Raw genomic sequence first — 16,779 nt, 5'->3', positions numbered from 1 at the left:
GGGGGGGAAATCGGAGGGGGAGAAGAACCATGAGAGACAATGGACTCTGAAAAACAAACTGAGGGTTCTAGAGGGGAGGGGGGTGGGAGGATGGGTTAGCCTGGTGATGGGTATTGAGGAGGGCACGTTCTGCATGGAGCATTGGGTGTTATGCACAAACAATGAATCATGGAACACTATATCTAAAACTAATGATGTAATGTATGGGGATTAACATAACAATAAAAAAATTAAAAATAAAAAAAATAAAAAAAATAAAAAGGACATATATATCAAAAAGTAACGACTTCATGTATCTATACATTAACCTCTGCATACTTTTAATATTGTATCTCTTATAATACTGAGAGATGGAACAGAACGAACAGTACTAGAAACAAACTAGAAGGATATACCCAAAAAAATGTTGATAGTGATTATCTTTGCAAGATGGATTTATAGGTGACTGCTATTGTCTTCTTTCTGCTTTTTCTGCATTTTTGGGCTGTTTCTTATTGTAAGAGAAAAAAAACACCAGAAAGATTCTGACTATGCAGAAAGAAATTTTTAATTCACTTCTTTAAAAATATTTTTATAAAACATGTCTAGGGGCGCCTGGGTGGCTCAGTCGTTAAGCATCTGCCTTTGGCTCAGGTCATGATACCAGAGTCCTGGGATCGAGCCCCTCGTTGGACTCTCTGCTCAGTGGGGAGCCTGCTTCTCCCTCTCCCACTCCCCCTGCTTGTGTTCCCTCTCTCGCTGTGTCTCTGTCAAATAAATAAATAAAATCTTAAAAAAACAACAAAACCAAACATGTGTCTAATTATCAATAAAGTACAATTCTACAAAGGAGATGCACTCACCAAATCAGGAATCTTTTCAGGGGGATGAAACATAGCCTTAATAAAAAGAATAACAGCTAATCCAGACGTACTCTGAATTGTCTGTAAGAGGTCATCTATTTGACAAAAAAGTAGAGAGCATGTATTAAATGACAACAGATACTTTGGTCCAGTGGAAAAAGTACATGGTGCAGGGTCAGACAGTCCTGGGTGCAATTTCTAGCATGACCACTTCCTAGGTTGAACAGACCTTGAGCAAGTTATTTAACCTCCCAGGGACCCAGCATTCTCTTCTATAAAATGAGAAAATATAACTCCTATTTGACAGTTATTATAAAGTTTAACTGCATAATTAACATAAGGTTTTTATGCCCAGCACATAAATGCTTCATAGATGTGACTCCGTCCTCTCTCCTCTAACCCCCACTCTCTCTTCCTCTCCCCCCAGCACATGTAGCAGCAATACCACATGTCTCTCCTGCACTGATGCCGCTCCATCCCAACCCCCACATATATTACTTCTTCTTAACATGATTTCAGGGCTTGTGTAAAGAGCTTGCATCAGTGCTAATTGCAAACTTCGCTATTACCGGCACTGTACCCAGTGCAACCAATCTTGGCTTGCTATCTTCTCCTTGTTTTCTATCAGCCTCTGTTTTGTGAGAAAGTTTACCAAATATGGTGAATTATTCAACCTGGGCTAAGAATCATAAATACCTACCATAAACTACCTAATAAACATCCATTCTGTCCTTTATCCCTGCTAACAGAACTGTGACTGACTGGCGCATCCATGTACTCAGCCAAAGGCAGGACACTTGCTTCCTCTATCTTCCTTGCAACTAAAGGTAGCCATGAGCGTTCAGGCCAATGGGCTGTAAGCAGGCACTTGGGTACTTTTGTTTTTCTGATTAAAGGTAAGGATGCAACTGGCCTTCGTTCCTGCCTTACACACAGACATAATGTCTGGAGCTACAGCAGTCAAATGGCAGCCATGATGCAACAAATGTGGGCGTGAAAGCCAACATGCTGAAGACAGCAGAGCAGAAAGGCAGAAATGTTTGGGTCCTAGCCCGCAAACAGCCATTCGGGATCACCTGCCTCTGAACTTCACGTTCTGTGGGGGCACAGGGAGGCACATTTGCTGAAGTCCCTGAAACTTAGTTTTCTGTTACCTGTAGCCAAACACCTGACTGATACGGGAAGCTTTAAAACCCTGGGGAAGAATAGCACTGGATAGACCCCATCAACTGCTCAAAAAAGAGGCTGCCTTGTATTAAAATCAGGTCTTCCCTACATTTCACCAGTCTTTTTTTTTTTTTTTAAATAACAAAGTCTCTTTTAAAAAGCAAGTATTCTCTGAAAAGATGTCTGTAAATTGTGTCTCAAACTAACTTTCCTTTCCTTTTAATAACTACATGAGATCCTAGCCTAAATAAATAAATAAATAAATAAATAAATAAAACTATCCGGACAAGATAGCTAGCACTTTCACTAGTTACCAGGATTCAAGACATATAAACAATGAGGTACTATTTTTTTCCCATTAGCCTAGCAAAACCGGAGTCAGTTACTGCTCTTTACAAACAAAAACTCTAAACCGATCCCAATCATTTTTTAATAAGTTAATAATACTCATGCATGCATGACCATACAGAACATTAAGTAAAGGTTTTTGTAAAAAGGTAATTAACTTTTTATAAATACTTATGTGTTAAGTATCATTTTTTTGGTTAATCTTACTGTAATATCACACAATGATATAGAAAACACCCAAAACAAGTGTACAGCTTAATGAATTATTTGAAGGTGAACACCCTTGTACCCAGCATCCAAGGTGAGAAATCGAACTCAGGCACCCATCCCAGAAGGCTTTTATGAAGAGAGACTTCCTCTCATTAACTATTTGGCTTCCCAGTAACACAGTTCATTTGGATAGAAGCAACATATGAGAGATATAGGGGGACAATGACCACCCCCCACAAGGACTACTGTCATTACTTGAAGATAATGCCTGCTGCTAAGGAGAAACGTATGGGTTACATTCACCTTTCCAGATCTTCCATTCAAATTTGGAAATCTCTTACCAAGAATTTTCTTTTGCCACTTAAAGTCTGCGGCTTTTCAACACTAAGACTGTTAGGTTTTCTTCTTTACAATACACACATCCACATTTAGAAAAGTTCTTCAACATTAGCCCTTGCAGAAATGGCACATTTGAAAGAAAAAGCATTAAAACCTCATAATCCAGGGCCTTTCCCCATTTTAAGGGGGGAGAAGAAGTTCTACATCTCAGCTACATATCAAACATTTCATACCATTATTAGCAAAAGCTGAATGACACTCAATTATAATCATCATTTTTATGGTTTTACACTTACCATCGCCTAAAAACTTGGTGAAAATACTCAGCAATCCACACATACTTTGCCATGTGGGAGAACCGGAAGTCTTCAAATGAATTCTCTGAAAGTCTTGTATTTTCTGCACTAACATCACTGAAACTCTAGTGCCTACCAACAAGTCATTCATCAACTGCGTTTGAACTATATGATTTCCAGCAAATTTTCTATAATGAAGAAAAAACGTTATTACAAAAGAAAAGTCACATAAAAATGTCCCCATTTCTATCTCTCTGCAAAAGAAACATTCCTCAAAGGGCCAAAATTCATTTTAGATTATACTAGACATTTATGCCTCTCTCTTCCATTCCCATAAACATTCCAATTATGGCGACATTTACTGCAAACTTTCAACACTCTGACCTCAACATTTTCCTCCTTCTCAGCTAATGACTAACCTCACTTCACTTTTTTTAGAGTAAAAATAAAAGATCAAGAAAGAATGCCACAATTTCTTTCTTTCTTTCTTTTTTAAGATTTTATCTATTTGTCAGAGAGAGAGAGAGCACACAGCAAGGGATGTGACAGAGGGAGAAGCAGGCTCCCGCTGAGCAGGGAGCCTGATGCAGGACTCGATCCCAGGACCCTGGGATCATGACCTGAGCCAAAGGCAGATGCTTAACCGACTGAGCCACCCAGGTGTCCCAAGAATGCCACAATTTCTAAACTTGAACACTCTCAACCTTGATACGCTTTCTTCACTTGGCTTCCAAGACACCAGGCTCTCCTCCATCTTCTCCTACTTCACCATCACTCCTTCCTAGACACCTTGGCTAATTCATCCTTTTCTCCCCAACCTCTTTATGTTACAGCTCTCCACAACTCAGTCTTTACTCTCCCTCTTTGGTCCAGCTACTTTGGTCCCTTGATGCTGATCTCATCTAGCTCATAAACTTTAAATTATAATCTATATATGCTGATAATTCCCAAATTTGTATCTCCAGCCTGAACATCTCTTGCTAATCCCAGACTTGTATATGCAACTTCCTACTCAATACCTTCACTTGGATGTCTAACAGACATCTCCAACTACATGAACTCATCTTCAACTCCAAACCTGCTCCACCTGTTGGGATCTCTACCCTACAAAAACTTTGTCATCACCCTTGACCTCCCTCTTCCCTACTCTATCTGTAAGAAAATCCTGTTGGCCCTACTTTCAAAATATATCCAGAATCAGACCACCTCCACTGCTACTCCTGGCTTAAGTCACTCTCATCTCTCCCTTGGATTACTGCAATGGCCTCCTAACTGGTCTCCCAGCTTCTATCCTTGCCCCGCCCCCCTCAGTCTATTCTCAACACAGCAGAAAATAGGAAGACTGGCTACAAGTCTGTTGAAGAGTAAAAACCAGCAAATAACTGGCTTACCTCTAGAGAAGGTAAAACAACATGCACAGATAAGGCAGGAACAACATAGTGCAAACAAGAGAATTAGGTAAATATATGAACAATGAATGCCAAATGCCACAACCTCAGCTTTCTTCACTCCCTCAGCAACCAGAATATTAAGCCAATAGTTTGATTGCATGGTGAATCTGTTACCCATGCAAAAAGACCTGATGATACTAATATCAAAGGTTTTCCAAAGAAATAGCCTAGCTAAACTAGCCTACAATAAAACCTGCAATCAACCCCACCCATATGCACAGATTCAAATCAACTCTCAGTGCCCCATCCTTAAATATGAGCGCTTGGCCAAAAATCACCAGACTTCTGACAAAAGCTTCTAGCAACGAATATAGTGACTGAAAGCATCAAACAGAAAAAAAGCAACTTAGAAGAAATAGGACTATGTAAAGATAAGAAACTATTTAAAAAAAAACAAAAACAAAATACTACATTGATATCCTCAGAAAGATAACAAGATATTTCATATTTCATTCATAAAATAAGAACAGGATGCTATAAGTCAGGAACACTCAGGGAGAAAGGAGCTCATTCTCACATTCTCCTAAGAATTTATTTGATTTTTTAAATTAAATATCAAACCTCTAAAGAATAAATTTCAATAATCAGGTCTAATATTAACAGAGAGGGATGGAATGAAGCACGTTCTGGAAACTTTTTCTTAAACTTCGTTTGTACAAAGACAACACACAACCTCGGTGTACAGGCACATCCCCACAAGCATGCAAACACATAATACTTGCCTATTTTCTTCTGAGATTTCAATTAAACTCTTCTGCAGAAAATGAAGCACTGAAACCAAAAGAACACATAATGACAAAGCAGAACCTAAAACTGTAAACTTTAATGTCAGTATAGGAAAATATTTTAAGTTAGTGCTACCTATAATGGTATCACGGTACAGAAGTAGGAATTTAAAAGGAAGGGGCATGATGTACCTTAGTAATCTGCAAGACTCTACCCATTGCCAAGAAAGTGAAAAAGAACCAGTTCTAAAATGACTCATACAAGCAGTTACCCCCTCAGAATAAAATAAAATAACAGGACTTACCATTTTTAAGAAGATTATTAACTCCTGCTCTACCTGTGGGGATAAAAAAATTAACACTGGTAAGGAGCCCCAGGACCAAAATTAACATCATTTAAAAACAATGATGTAATGATAGAAAAAATACTACACAACAGCTGGCTTACCCAAGTCAAAGTTTTCCATACAGGAAGATATATTGTCAGTTACTTTCCTATAAGAATATAGGTCAGTAGTATTCAATTCTTCCTGAAGACGAGAAGTAAAACTTTGTATAGCCTCAGTTAGAAAAAATTCAGGTAGGCCATTTAGTGAGCTAGAAAAAAAACCAAGTATTAAATATCTGACAACCATGTAGCAAGTGGATATATGAAGTGGGGAGAGAATCATACAAATGAAGGAATACTGAACTATGCCTTCAAAATACAGCCAGAAAATTTTAACTTCATGCCACAGTCATTGGAACTCCTTGCCTCCATCTTGCTCCCCGCCTCAATAGAGTAGCCAGAGTGATATTATAAAAACACCATGTTAGTCTTTTGCCTAAAATCGTCCAACAATGTCCCTCTCAAATTAGATGCCATAGTGCTGACAATGACTTACAAGACTCTACACACTCTAACGCCACCATTATCTCTCCAGCCTCATCTTAATCCGTGCTCACTTAGCTCTAACTACATGGCCTCCCTTGTTGCGATGACATACCAAAGCCTTTGCTCTTGCCATTTACTCCACCTGACATGCTTCCCTCAAATAGACCCAATGACCATTCCCTCATCCCTTTCAGGTCAATCTCAAATATCACCTTATCAATGACATTTGAGCAAAGACATCTGAAGTGACCTCCATAAACTGTAACCGTCACCTCGTCCTTGGTGCTCCCATCCCCCACTCACTGTCTTATTTTTCTCCATAGCATTTATTTCATCTAATCCTAATTTACTATATATTAGGATATTATATATCCTAATTTATTTTGACTATTTTCAATCTTGGTCTTAGAACGTAACTTCCAGGGGTGCCCAGGTGGCTCAATTGGTCAAGTGTCCGACTCTTCATTTTGGCTCAGGTCATGATCTCAGGGTCATGGGGTCAAGTCCCGCACCAGGCTCCTTGTGGGGAGTCTGCTTGAGATTCTTTTTTTTTTTTTTTTAAGATTTTATTTATTTATTTGACAGAGAGAGACACAGTGAGAGAGGGAACACAAGCAGGGGGAGTGGGAGAAGGAGAAGCAGGCTTCCTGCTGAGCAGGGAGCCTGATGCGGGGCTTGATGCCTGGATCCTGGGATCATGACCTGAGCCAAAGGCAGACGCTTAACAACTGAGCCACCCAGGCGCCCCTCTGCTTGAGATTCTCTCTCCCTCTCCCTCTGCCCCTCCTCCCCCCACCCCGCGCTCTCACTCTCTCTCTCAAATAAATAAATCTTAAAAAAAAAAAAAAAAAGAACATAACCTCCATTCTAAACTGTTTTATTCACTGTATCCTCAATGCCTAGAACACTTACTTGACATATAGTTAGATGGTCAATAAAAATTTACTTAATAGATAAATTAAATTAGCGTCAATTTTACTTCAATTAATCTAAATGAAAACCAGTAAGCATTTTTTTAAAAATTTGACTGAACAGTTCTAACACTCTTCTGGAAGAAAAAGAATTTAGAAATAGGAATAGTCTGAAAAAGAAGTCACCAGAGGGGTGACTTACTCCAGCATGTAATTAAACTACATTATCAAACTATAGTAAATAAAAGTGTGATGTTGGTTAGTAAACAAACAGACCTAAGTCTAAAACCAAATCTATGTTTATACAGGAACACAGAACATAATAAAATGGCATTCCACATACATAGGAAAGATGGATTATTCAAAAGTTTGGGGATAGGTGGTTCCTCAATATGGAAAAGAAAACTAAATTGGATCTCTAACTTACACTCCACTCAAAGCTTAGTTCCAGACGAAGTATTTTAAGAAAAGACAAGGAAGTAATTTTATCTGCTTTTATAGTAGAGAAAGCATCCATAAGGAAGGCATGAAACTCAGAAATCTATACAAAGAAAAATACTAGTGGGTTTGATTACCAAGAAAAATTTTGTAATTTTTATAAAGCAAACACACCACAAAGAAAGTTTAAAGACAAGTAATAAAACAAAGGAATATTTGGTACATAATCTATATAGAGCTCTTATACCCATGCCCTTCTTTATTGGCATGGGTATAAGAGAGGCTAAAGGTGTGAGAGTATTGCTTCCCAGCTATTCTTACAATCAGAAGGAGGGTATATGACCCAATCTTGACAACAAAAAGTGATAGGAAGTTTCCTGGGACCTTCTGCAAAATGTTTTTTCTCTCCAATAAAAAGAGATGGAAAAGAGGAAATTTCCTTTTCTTTTTTTTTTTGGATGCTATCATGTCTGTATAAGGTGGCTGTAACTGCTACAGCCCCCTTGTAATTCTGAAAGAAGATACGGCCAACACATGGGAGAAAAATGGAAAACATCAAGATCTTTGATGACATTGTTGACTACTTCCCAAAACCCTAGAACTGGCCAGTATCTGATCACTTGCTTTTTGACACATTAAATAAATTTACTTAAATAAGAAAAAGAAAGGACACTCTAACAAGGAAACATACAAAAGATATATAATCACAAATAGTAAAACTCCACATATTAAAAAATGTTCAATCTCACTAGTAATCTAGGAAATGAAAAGTAAAACCTAGTATTATTTTTTTACCCATTAGAAATGGTTTAAAGATTATCCAGTGTTTGAAAGATATGAAGACACTGGGACTCTCATTCATTGTTAGTAGGAGTATCAACTGGAATAGCTTTGGGGGAGTACAGTTTAGCAATGGCTTTGGTCAAGAAATTCCACTTATAGGAATTTATCTCAGGGAAATACACATAACAATCATATACGTAATTAAGAATATCACTGCATCATTGTTGGAATAATGAAAACAAAACAAACTAAATATCAATGGAAAAGTGATTAAGTAATATGTAATGCAGTCCATAAAAATTTTGGTATACCCATATTATGGGAATATTTATAAGTGTAGGAAAATATAAGAACTTCTGGTGGGAACATAAAATAGTGCAGACGCTATGAAAAACAATATGGAGGTTCCTCAGGGAATTAAAAATAGAATTACCATATGATCCAGTAATCACATTTCTGGGTATATATCCAAAAGAACTGAAAGCAGGATCTCAAAGAGATATTTACAGACCCATGTTCACAGCAGCACTGTTCACAATAGCCAAGAGGAGGAAGCAACCCAGATATCTATCAACAGATGAATGAATGAATACAATGTAGTACATATGGACAATGGAATGTAATTCAGCCTTAAAAAGGACAAAAATCCTGCCACATGCTACCACATGGATGAACCTTAAGAATATTATGCTAAGTAAAATAAGCCAATCAAAAAAAAATAAGTACAAATATTCCACTTATATGAGGTAACTAAAGTAATCAAATTCATAGAAACAGAAAGTAGAACTGTGGTAGCCAGGGGCTAGGGAGAGGAGGAAATGGGGATTTACTGCTTAATATTTACAGAGTTTCAGTTTTACAAGATGAAGAAACTCTGGAGATCCACTGCACAACAATGTAAATATACTTAACACTCAAAAATGGTTAAGATGGCAAATTTTATGTTGTGTGTTTTTTCACACAAATAAAAAAAAAAAGAATAAGAACTATGCTGACATGAAAGTATCTCTAAAACATTCTTCAGTGAAAAAACAAGCTACAGAGCAATAAGTATAGTCCCAGGGCACCTGGGTGGCTCAGTCGTTAAGCATCTGCCTTCAGTTCAGGTCATGGTCCCAGGGTCCTGGGATCGAGCCCCACATTTGGGCTCCTTCCTCCGTGGGAAGCCTGCTTCTCCCTCTCCCACTCCCCCTGCTTGTATTCCCTCTCTCGCTGTGCCTCTCTCTGTCAAATAAATAAATAAAATCTTAAAAAAAAAAAAATAAGTATAGTCCCATTTATGTAAAAAAATCAAAACTAAAATATAATATGATACACACACTAAACCCAAAGAAAAGGTCTAAAAAGATAGATACAAAAATGTTAAGTGATGACCTTCACTAAAAAAAGTAAGATAAGCCAGAAAGAGTGAAACAGAAGGCTCACTTCTTATTTTGCTCACTTCTGTATTGCTTGAAGTCTTTACATCAAGCATATATTCCGGTATTACCTGTGTAATTAAAAATAGGTTTAAACTAAGAACAAATGGGGAAAACAGAAGAAAAAGAAATAGCAAGATGACAGATTAAACTTAACCAATAACTGCATTAATGTAAATGGACTAAACCAGGAGTCAGCAAACTACAACCTATAGCCGGTTTTATTAAGGCCTCTGACCTAAAAAGCCATTCAACATTTTTAAAAAGTTGTCATAAGTAAACAAAGCAGAGACCATATATGAAATTGTTAGTGACGTATTTCAGTTCAGTTTTACTAAACCAGGAGAACTTTAAATACTGGTTACTTTTGGTAAAATCGAACATTTATAATACTTAACTTCCTTGGGCGCCTGGGTGGCTCAGTTGGTTAAGCGACTGCCTTCGGCTCAGGTCATGATCCTGGAGTCCCTGGATCGAGTCCCGCATCGGGCTCCCTGCTCGGCAGGGAGTCTGCTTCTCCCTCTGACCCTCCCCCTCTCATGTGCTTGCTCTCTCTCATTCTGTCTCTCTCAAATAAATAAATAAAAAATCTTTAAAAAAAAAAAAAATACTTAACTTCCTTTCCTTTTTTCCCTTACCTTGCCAAGACCTTCTTCAAGGGATTCTTTACAGTCAAAGAAAGATAAATGCCTGCTAAAATATCCAAACAACTTCGAATAGTGGGATCACATGCGCCATTTTTATCTGCCTTCTCCAGTAAAGGCACAATCTACAATACAAAAAATTCAAAGTCATCGTAACTTTTTCTAATATCAAGTATATACAGCAAAGTAACATAGTTTCAAATACTCTTTAAAGTCTCAATTATAACGTGTAATATTTTCTACAATGCATTGTTATGGATACCAATTTAAACACCTATTTTAGTATTTTTTAATCTTTTTAACCCATATCCCCAATTCTCAGTTTACCCTCCAGACCCACCTCTACTAAGAATTAGACTTGTTAATGGCTTAAGGTATAGGAATTCTGTAGCACTACTGAAAAACCAATAATATATTTAATTGCTTTCTAAAAAAATTATGCAAGTTCAAATGGTAAATCCTAATACTGAAATACTGGTAAGGACAATCTTTACATTTTAAATTAACTTTTAAATGTATCTGCTAAAAAGTTGTAAGGATTCAAATTAATAGAAATAATTTTTTGGGCGCCTGGGTGGCTCAGTTGGTTAAGCGACTGCCTTCGGCTCGGGTCATGATCCCAGGGTCCTGGGATCGAGTCCCACATTGGGCTCCCGGCTCAGCGGGGAGCCTGCTTCACCCTCTGACCCTCTCCTCTCTCATGCTGTTTCTCTCTCGCTCGTTCTCTAATAAATAAATAAATAAAATCTTTAAAAAAAAAAAAAGGAAATAATTTTTTAAAATTTATGTCCACAAAAAAGGTATGCACAGCTGGCTCACTGTCCTATCTCTTTACAGCCCCAATGGTGGCGGAGGCCTGCATATGGCTTCTACCAATACTCTGAATAAAATGAGATTAGACAACGAACAGAAAAGGAAAAAAAAAAACCCTATTCTTTAATGATACATTGATATTAAATAATTGGGAGCCAAAAACTGTAAGTTAATTTTAAATGTCCATAATAGCATGATAATCTTCAAGATGTATCCATGAATATCAATGTAGTCTTACCTGTTTAACATAATGGATTTGTGACACTCCATCCGTGAGCTGTACACAATGTAACAGCAAAGAAGCCAGATTCTTTCCTTCCACATCAGCCAAAGCTAGATAACACACACACACAAATTTCTTTAAGGATATAACAATGTATGGATATGAGTTTGCCTTTGCCTCTGTTATGCATTATGAAAAATCTAAGTATTTATAAGCCAAAAAAAAAAAAAAAAGCAGGCAGAACTTGGTTTGAAGACAGAATTTTTAGGAAACCATTTTACATGCAAAACTGAATGTAAAGAACACGGAAAAATTAAATAGTAAGAGTTTGAACATCATGTGATAGTGAGTCTCAGAGATACAAATACTCTGCAACCCAGAAAAGAAGCAAACAAATTAAGTCAGAAATCACTTACATCTCAAAGTTTCAAGGTCTTGATGGCAAATGGTCATTGCAGTTACTTGCATCTCTTTCTTCTTCTTTACACCCATTTTAAATAGAATTAATAGCAGTCACTGCAAAAAAGAAGAGTTTAAAGCATTGTCTAATTCAGGATTTCTGAACCTCAGCACTCCTGGCATTTGGGACCAGATAATTTTTTGCTATGCGGTGTCATTCTATGCATTGTAGGATGTTTAACACGTTCCTGGCATCTGCCCATTAGATGCCAATAGCATCCCCTCCCCCGCAAGTTATGACAACCAAAAAATACCTCCAGACAGTGCCAAATGTTTCCTGGAGAGCAAAGTGGCCCCAGGTTGAGAACCACTGATCTAAGAATTTCTGCTTCAAGAAAGAAAAACATCTTTTAAGCTCAACAAGAGTTTATTATTGTCTAAAGTTATTCTTACCTATTATGGCCCAGTCTTTGTATTTTAAAATACAGCCAACCTTCATTTTAGTAATAACAATAACCATAAAAAACCAGCATGATTTTTCCAAAAGTAAACTAGGCCCAACTAACCTCAGTGCCTTCCCGGTTAGCCAAAGGTATGGAGAAAAGAGGACGGGACAAGTGCTATAGAGCAGCTGCTGTTGTTGGAGGACTGTCAGAAAAAGAGGAGATGTGTTCTGTCTTGCTACAGAATTAGGAAAAGTCCGTGCAAGTTTCAGGGAGGCAGATCCTAGCTCAATGCAAAGGAAGAATTCTCCTGTCTAACTATGGGATGGACTGTCTTGTAAACGGAGAATTTCCCAACCCTGGAAATATCCCAGCAGAAACGGAATGAATCCTTTGCATCTGGACTCCTGCAACAGCCTCACAACTGGTCTCCCCTCTTCTCCCTGGTTTCTGAGGAGTCCGCTCTTTTCATCGTCATCAGAGCAATCTTTTTAAAACTCTAATCAAATCTAATTACTCTCTTGCTTAAAACTTTCCAAGGGCTTCCAGTTACACTTAAAATAAAATCCAACTTGAGACATCGGCCCTCAAGGCCCCAAGTAATCTGGTCCTGCCTTCCACTGCATTTCATCTCAAATCAATCTTCTAGTCACCATCTAAGGCACTTTGCCCTTCCTCATACATTTGCCTATTAATGCTTGTTCCACCAGATCTTTGCAAGATCTTTCCCCATCTTTCAGGTCTCTTCTCAAATAGCACCTCCTATGAGAAGCCTTCCATGACCACTCTATCTAAAATGCCACCATTCCCACTCACAGATCATTTCCATTACTTTATTTTCTTCATAGTACTACTACTACTACCTAAAATTGCAGTAACTTCTTTATTTGTATATTGTCTGTCTCCCCTAGTAATAAACTCCACGAAAGCAGCAACTTTAATCTGTTTTATCCACTGTTTTAATTCTCAATTCCAAAAACAGTACCTGGCATATATTCGGTGCTTAATAAATATTTGATGAATAAACAAATGAATAAATTAACAAACACTGTCAGAAATGTATGCCTTTAACAACAGAAAAGTGCACTACCTGGTATGTACATTCCATATCTAAGTGACAAGCTGGTCCTGACACTAAGAACCTATGGCCTATCTGCAAAGTAAGAAATCGATACAGCGATGGAATGTGAAAAACCACTTAACAGAAAATGGTAATAAAAATGGACACAGCTATAATGGCAAGAAAAGGGAAGAATTTGAAAAGTGACATGCTTAGATCTAGGGTAATAGTTGGGGATCACTTCCTAGGAGAGTGACCAATACACAAACTTAGTAAGGGATAGAGACGGATAACTAGGGAGACTATTCTCTGGTGAATGGTGAGTAAGTTTACAGCAGGATTTGATCGTGGAACCCTCAAGACTATACAAAAATTGGTTCGGTGCTTATGCGTGCTCAACGGATGCCTAAACATTTGTCTTAATGAACTGGGCCTCCCCAGTAGGGGAATATCCCGTGCCCACCCTACAACAACGCTCCAGAAGTGGCCAGAAGATGCTCAGCAAGTTGTACTCCTAAATCCCACTGGCTGTTTCCCTTTTGACCGCTGCTTCACTCCCACCTACACCTTTCTGTCTGACTCCCACAAACATTCTCTGGGTAATTTCCGAACCACGTGGAGTCCGGAGAGCCACAGGTGACCGGAAAAAGTGGCGAAAGTGCTGTCTCCGTGGAGACCTAAGCGACCGGAATTCTGTAGCACAACCGCCCAATTCTCGCGATAGCAAAGGACGAGAATTGGTGCGAATCGCCCAGCTGCCCTAGCAAAGTGGCGGAGCCGAACAGTGAAGAGTCGCGCGCTAGCGCGGGTCTGGCAGACAGGAAACCTGGGAGCCAAACCTCGTGCCCGTGAGCGTCTAAGAAGGGTCTCAGCCGTCTAGACGAGTACCGGAGCTGGTCTAGTTCTACGATGTCTCCGAAGCTCGCAACGTGGTCTGTTGACTACCGGCTCGGGGCGATGGGAGGGAAGCAAGGGGACCTGGAACTGGAGTCATCGCGAGAATTGAGCGACTGAGCTCTTCCAATAAGGAGTTCGGAGCGGTGGTGATGTCACCGGGAGCGGGTGTTAGCGAGTGGATTTGGGTCCTTTAAAGTGTGTAGGGTGCTCAGCTTACAGCGCAGGGGTGAATCCAGCCGCGTGCAAGCTTACCGGCTTCATTCCCCTTAGGGAAGTCTAGAGCTGGAGTACCTGGGAAGCACCTTTGCCTCAATCCAGACATTCCACCCTTCTCCCACGCAGCTTACCGAGCGCAGAGAAGGGGAGAAAATTGCCGGGAGGTGGGGTCATTGGGGCATTAAGCCGAAGCCACGCTAAGAGTTTTAACTAAAATAAGCGCCGAAATGAACGAACGTATGCCCGAATGCTTTTGTTCGTTCAGCAAATAGTTCATGAGCGGTAACTGTCCGAGCGTTGCCAGCCGGTGGCCTTGAAAGTTATCCCCCATTTGGGATATGTATTTTACGCAGAAAATAAAAATCGTCAGATGATTCATTCCTTTAGAAAAATGAAATAACTAGGTGCCGAACACTACGCTAAGAGCTGAGACTTGGGGTGGGGTGGGGGGGAGGGTGGTAAGATCCGGACATAGAGACGAATGCTATGCAAGCTGGCCAGTGTGGCTGGAGCCAAGTGAGTTAAGAGGGTAGGATGTAGGGAATGGGACAAGGGGAGTTAGATGAGGTAAAGCCCGATTGCTCATTATAAGGACTTTTACTGTCTGACATGGGGAGTCATTTTGAGCAGAAGAGTAATAGGGTTATTTACATTTCAGAAGAATCACTGGAGATACTTTGTAGTGGAAGCTGGAAGACCAGTGAGTGAGGAAGCTATTCTTGTAAACTAGGCTAGCAAGGTGCTAGTGGCTCAGCCCAGGGTGGTAGCAATGGAAAGAGTGAGGAATGGACATATTCTGGATTATGATCTGGAAGTAAGCTAACAGGTTTTTCTGAAGGGTAAGATATGGGGTATGAAGAAAGAGGAGTCAAAGATGATCCCAAGATTTCTGGCTTGAGCAAGGAGGCGAGATAAAATTGCCATTTATAGTGATGGGGCAAAAATTTGGAGTGGATTTGAATGGGTTTAAAACAGACTGGGAGAGGAAATGGCAAGATCAAGTAGAAACAAATCTAGTACTTCCATTACACAGGGTCAAATAAATGGAGCAGTAACTCTTTGGGAATTAGAGGCAATGAAGGTTGGGGTTTTAAAAATTCAAATAGTAACATGTTTAGAGAAGATATCTTTTTGTTTTTGTAACCACCTGGCCCTACCAGCTTGAAACCACTTTAAATTCTCTGCTTGAGGTTTTCTAGAACACACTATGAATTTGGGCTGTGAACTTTTTTTAAGTAGCTATTTATTTTATTTGTAAAAATGCATTCAAGGGAATTTTTAAAGAATCCATAATCCTTAGTATATAAAAGTGTAAAAGCACTTAAATGACCTCTTATTTTAAAAGTGGACTACATAAAATCATGAAAAATAATCAATATATCCATGTTTTGTTCAGTATAGTTTAGCTTTGGAAATACGTACCTGTTGAAGCAGCATTTTCCCCTCAATTAGGGAATGGATTTTTAAATACTTATTTAATGACACATTTTCATACATAGTGATTTTAAAATCTTTGACATTTGGAATGACATTTGAATAATTAAAATTTGATCTCTGAAAACCACAAAAAAGGGCTTTAATTGCCTACTCATTTAGTACTTGTTCATAAAAGTCTCTATATAAGCCAAACTTTGTACTGATCCAGGGTAAGTTTCTCCTGTAAGTATTGTTTTGCATAACCGAAAAGCATGATATAGTCTGTCAGTTTTATAGTCCCATTACCTCCTAAAAAAAATACAGTTTGTGGTAATCTGCCAGCAATACATGATGATTTACATAAAGAATCCCTCATAAAAAGCCTTATTTCATAGTTTCATATCTAAAATGAAGTCCAAGGGTGCCTGGGTGGATCAGTCGGGTAAGCGACTGCCTTTGGCTCAGGTCATGGTCTCAGGGTCCTGGGATCAAGCCCCGCATCGGGCTCCCTGCCCATCAGAGAGTCTATTTCTGTCTACTCCCTCTCCCTCTGCCTGCTGTTCTGCGTGCTTGTGCTGTCTCTGTCAAATAAATAAATAAAATCTTAAAAAATAAATAAAATAAAATGAAGTCCAAAAGCATATTCTAGAGCTATGAATAAGAACATTGTGTCATTTTTTTAATATAAGATGAAATTTTGTTACCTTTTTTTTTTTTAAAGATTTTATTTATTTATTTAAGAGAGAGAATGAGATAGAGAGAGATAGCATGAGAGGGGGGAGGGTCAGAGGGAGAAGCAGACTCCCCGCTGAGCAGGGAGCCCGATGTGGGACTCGATCCCGGGACTCCAGGATCATGACCTGAGC

General features: G+C 38.9%; 1 protein-coding gene across 1 annotated transcript; it reads right to left on the bottom strand.

Annotated features, from left to right (window-relative positions):
* Positions 1 to 842: 842 nt before the first annotated feature.
* Positions 843 to 14,378, bottom strand: LOC116629021 (thyroid adenoma-associated protein homolog; the record flags this gene model as incomplete). Its single annotated transcript, XM_032399311.1, has 10 exons — positions 14,224 to 14,378; positions 12,448 to 12,529; positions 11,899 to 11,998; positions 11,498 to 11,592; positions 10,441 to 10,571; positions 5,827 to 5,975; positions 5,684 to 5,716; positions 5,376 to 5,424; positions 3,203 to 3,390; positions 843 to 937 (listed from the first exon to the last, which is right to left on the bottom strand). Coding segments are annotated over exons 3-10 (816 nt in total), but the record flags the coding sequence as incomplete, so codon positions are not given.
* Positions 14,379 to 16,779: the final 2,401 nt, after the last annotated feature.

This window comes from Phoca vitulina, unplaced genomic scaffold (assembly GCF_004348235.1).
Source record: "Phoca vitulina isolate PV1807 unplaced genomic scaffold, GSC_HSeal_1.0 scaffold176, whole genome shotgun sequence".
Taxonomy (NCBI): domain Eukaryota; kingdom Metazoa; phylum Chordata; class Mammalia; order Carnivora; family Phocidae; genus Phoca; species Phoca vitulina.
Note: the sequence above shows the minus strand (reverse complement) of the source record. Positions and strands in the feature narration are given on the sequence as shown.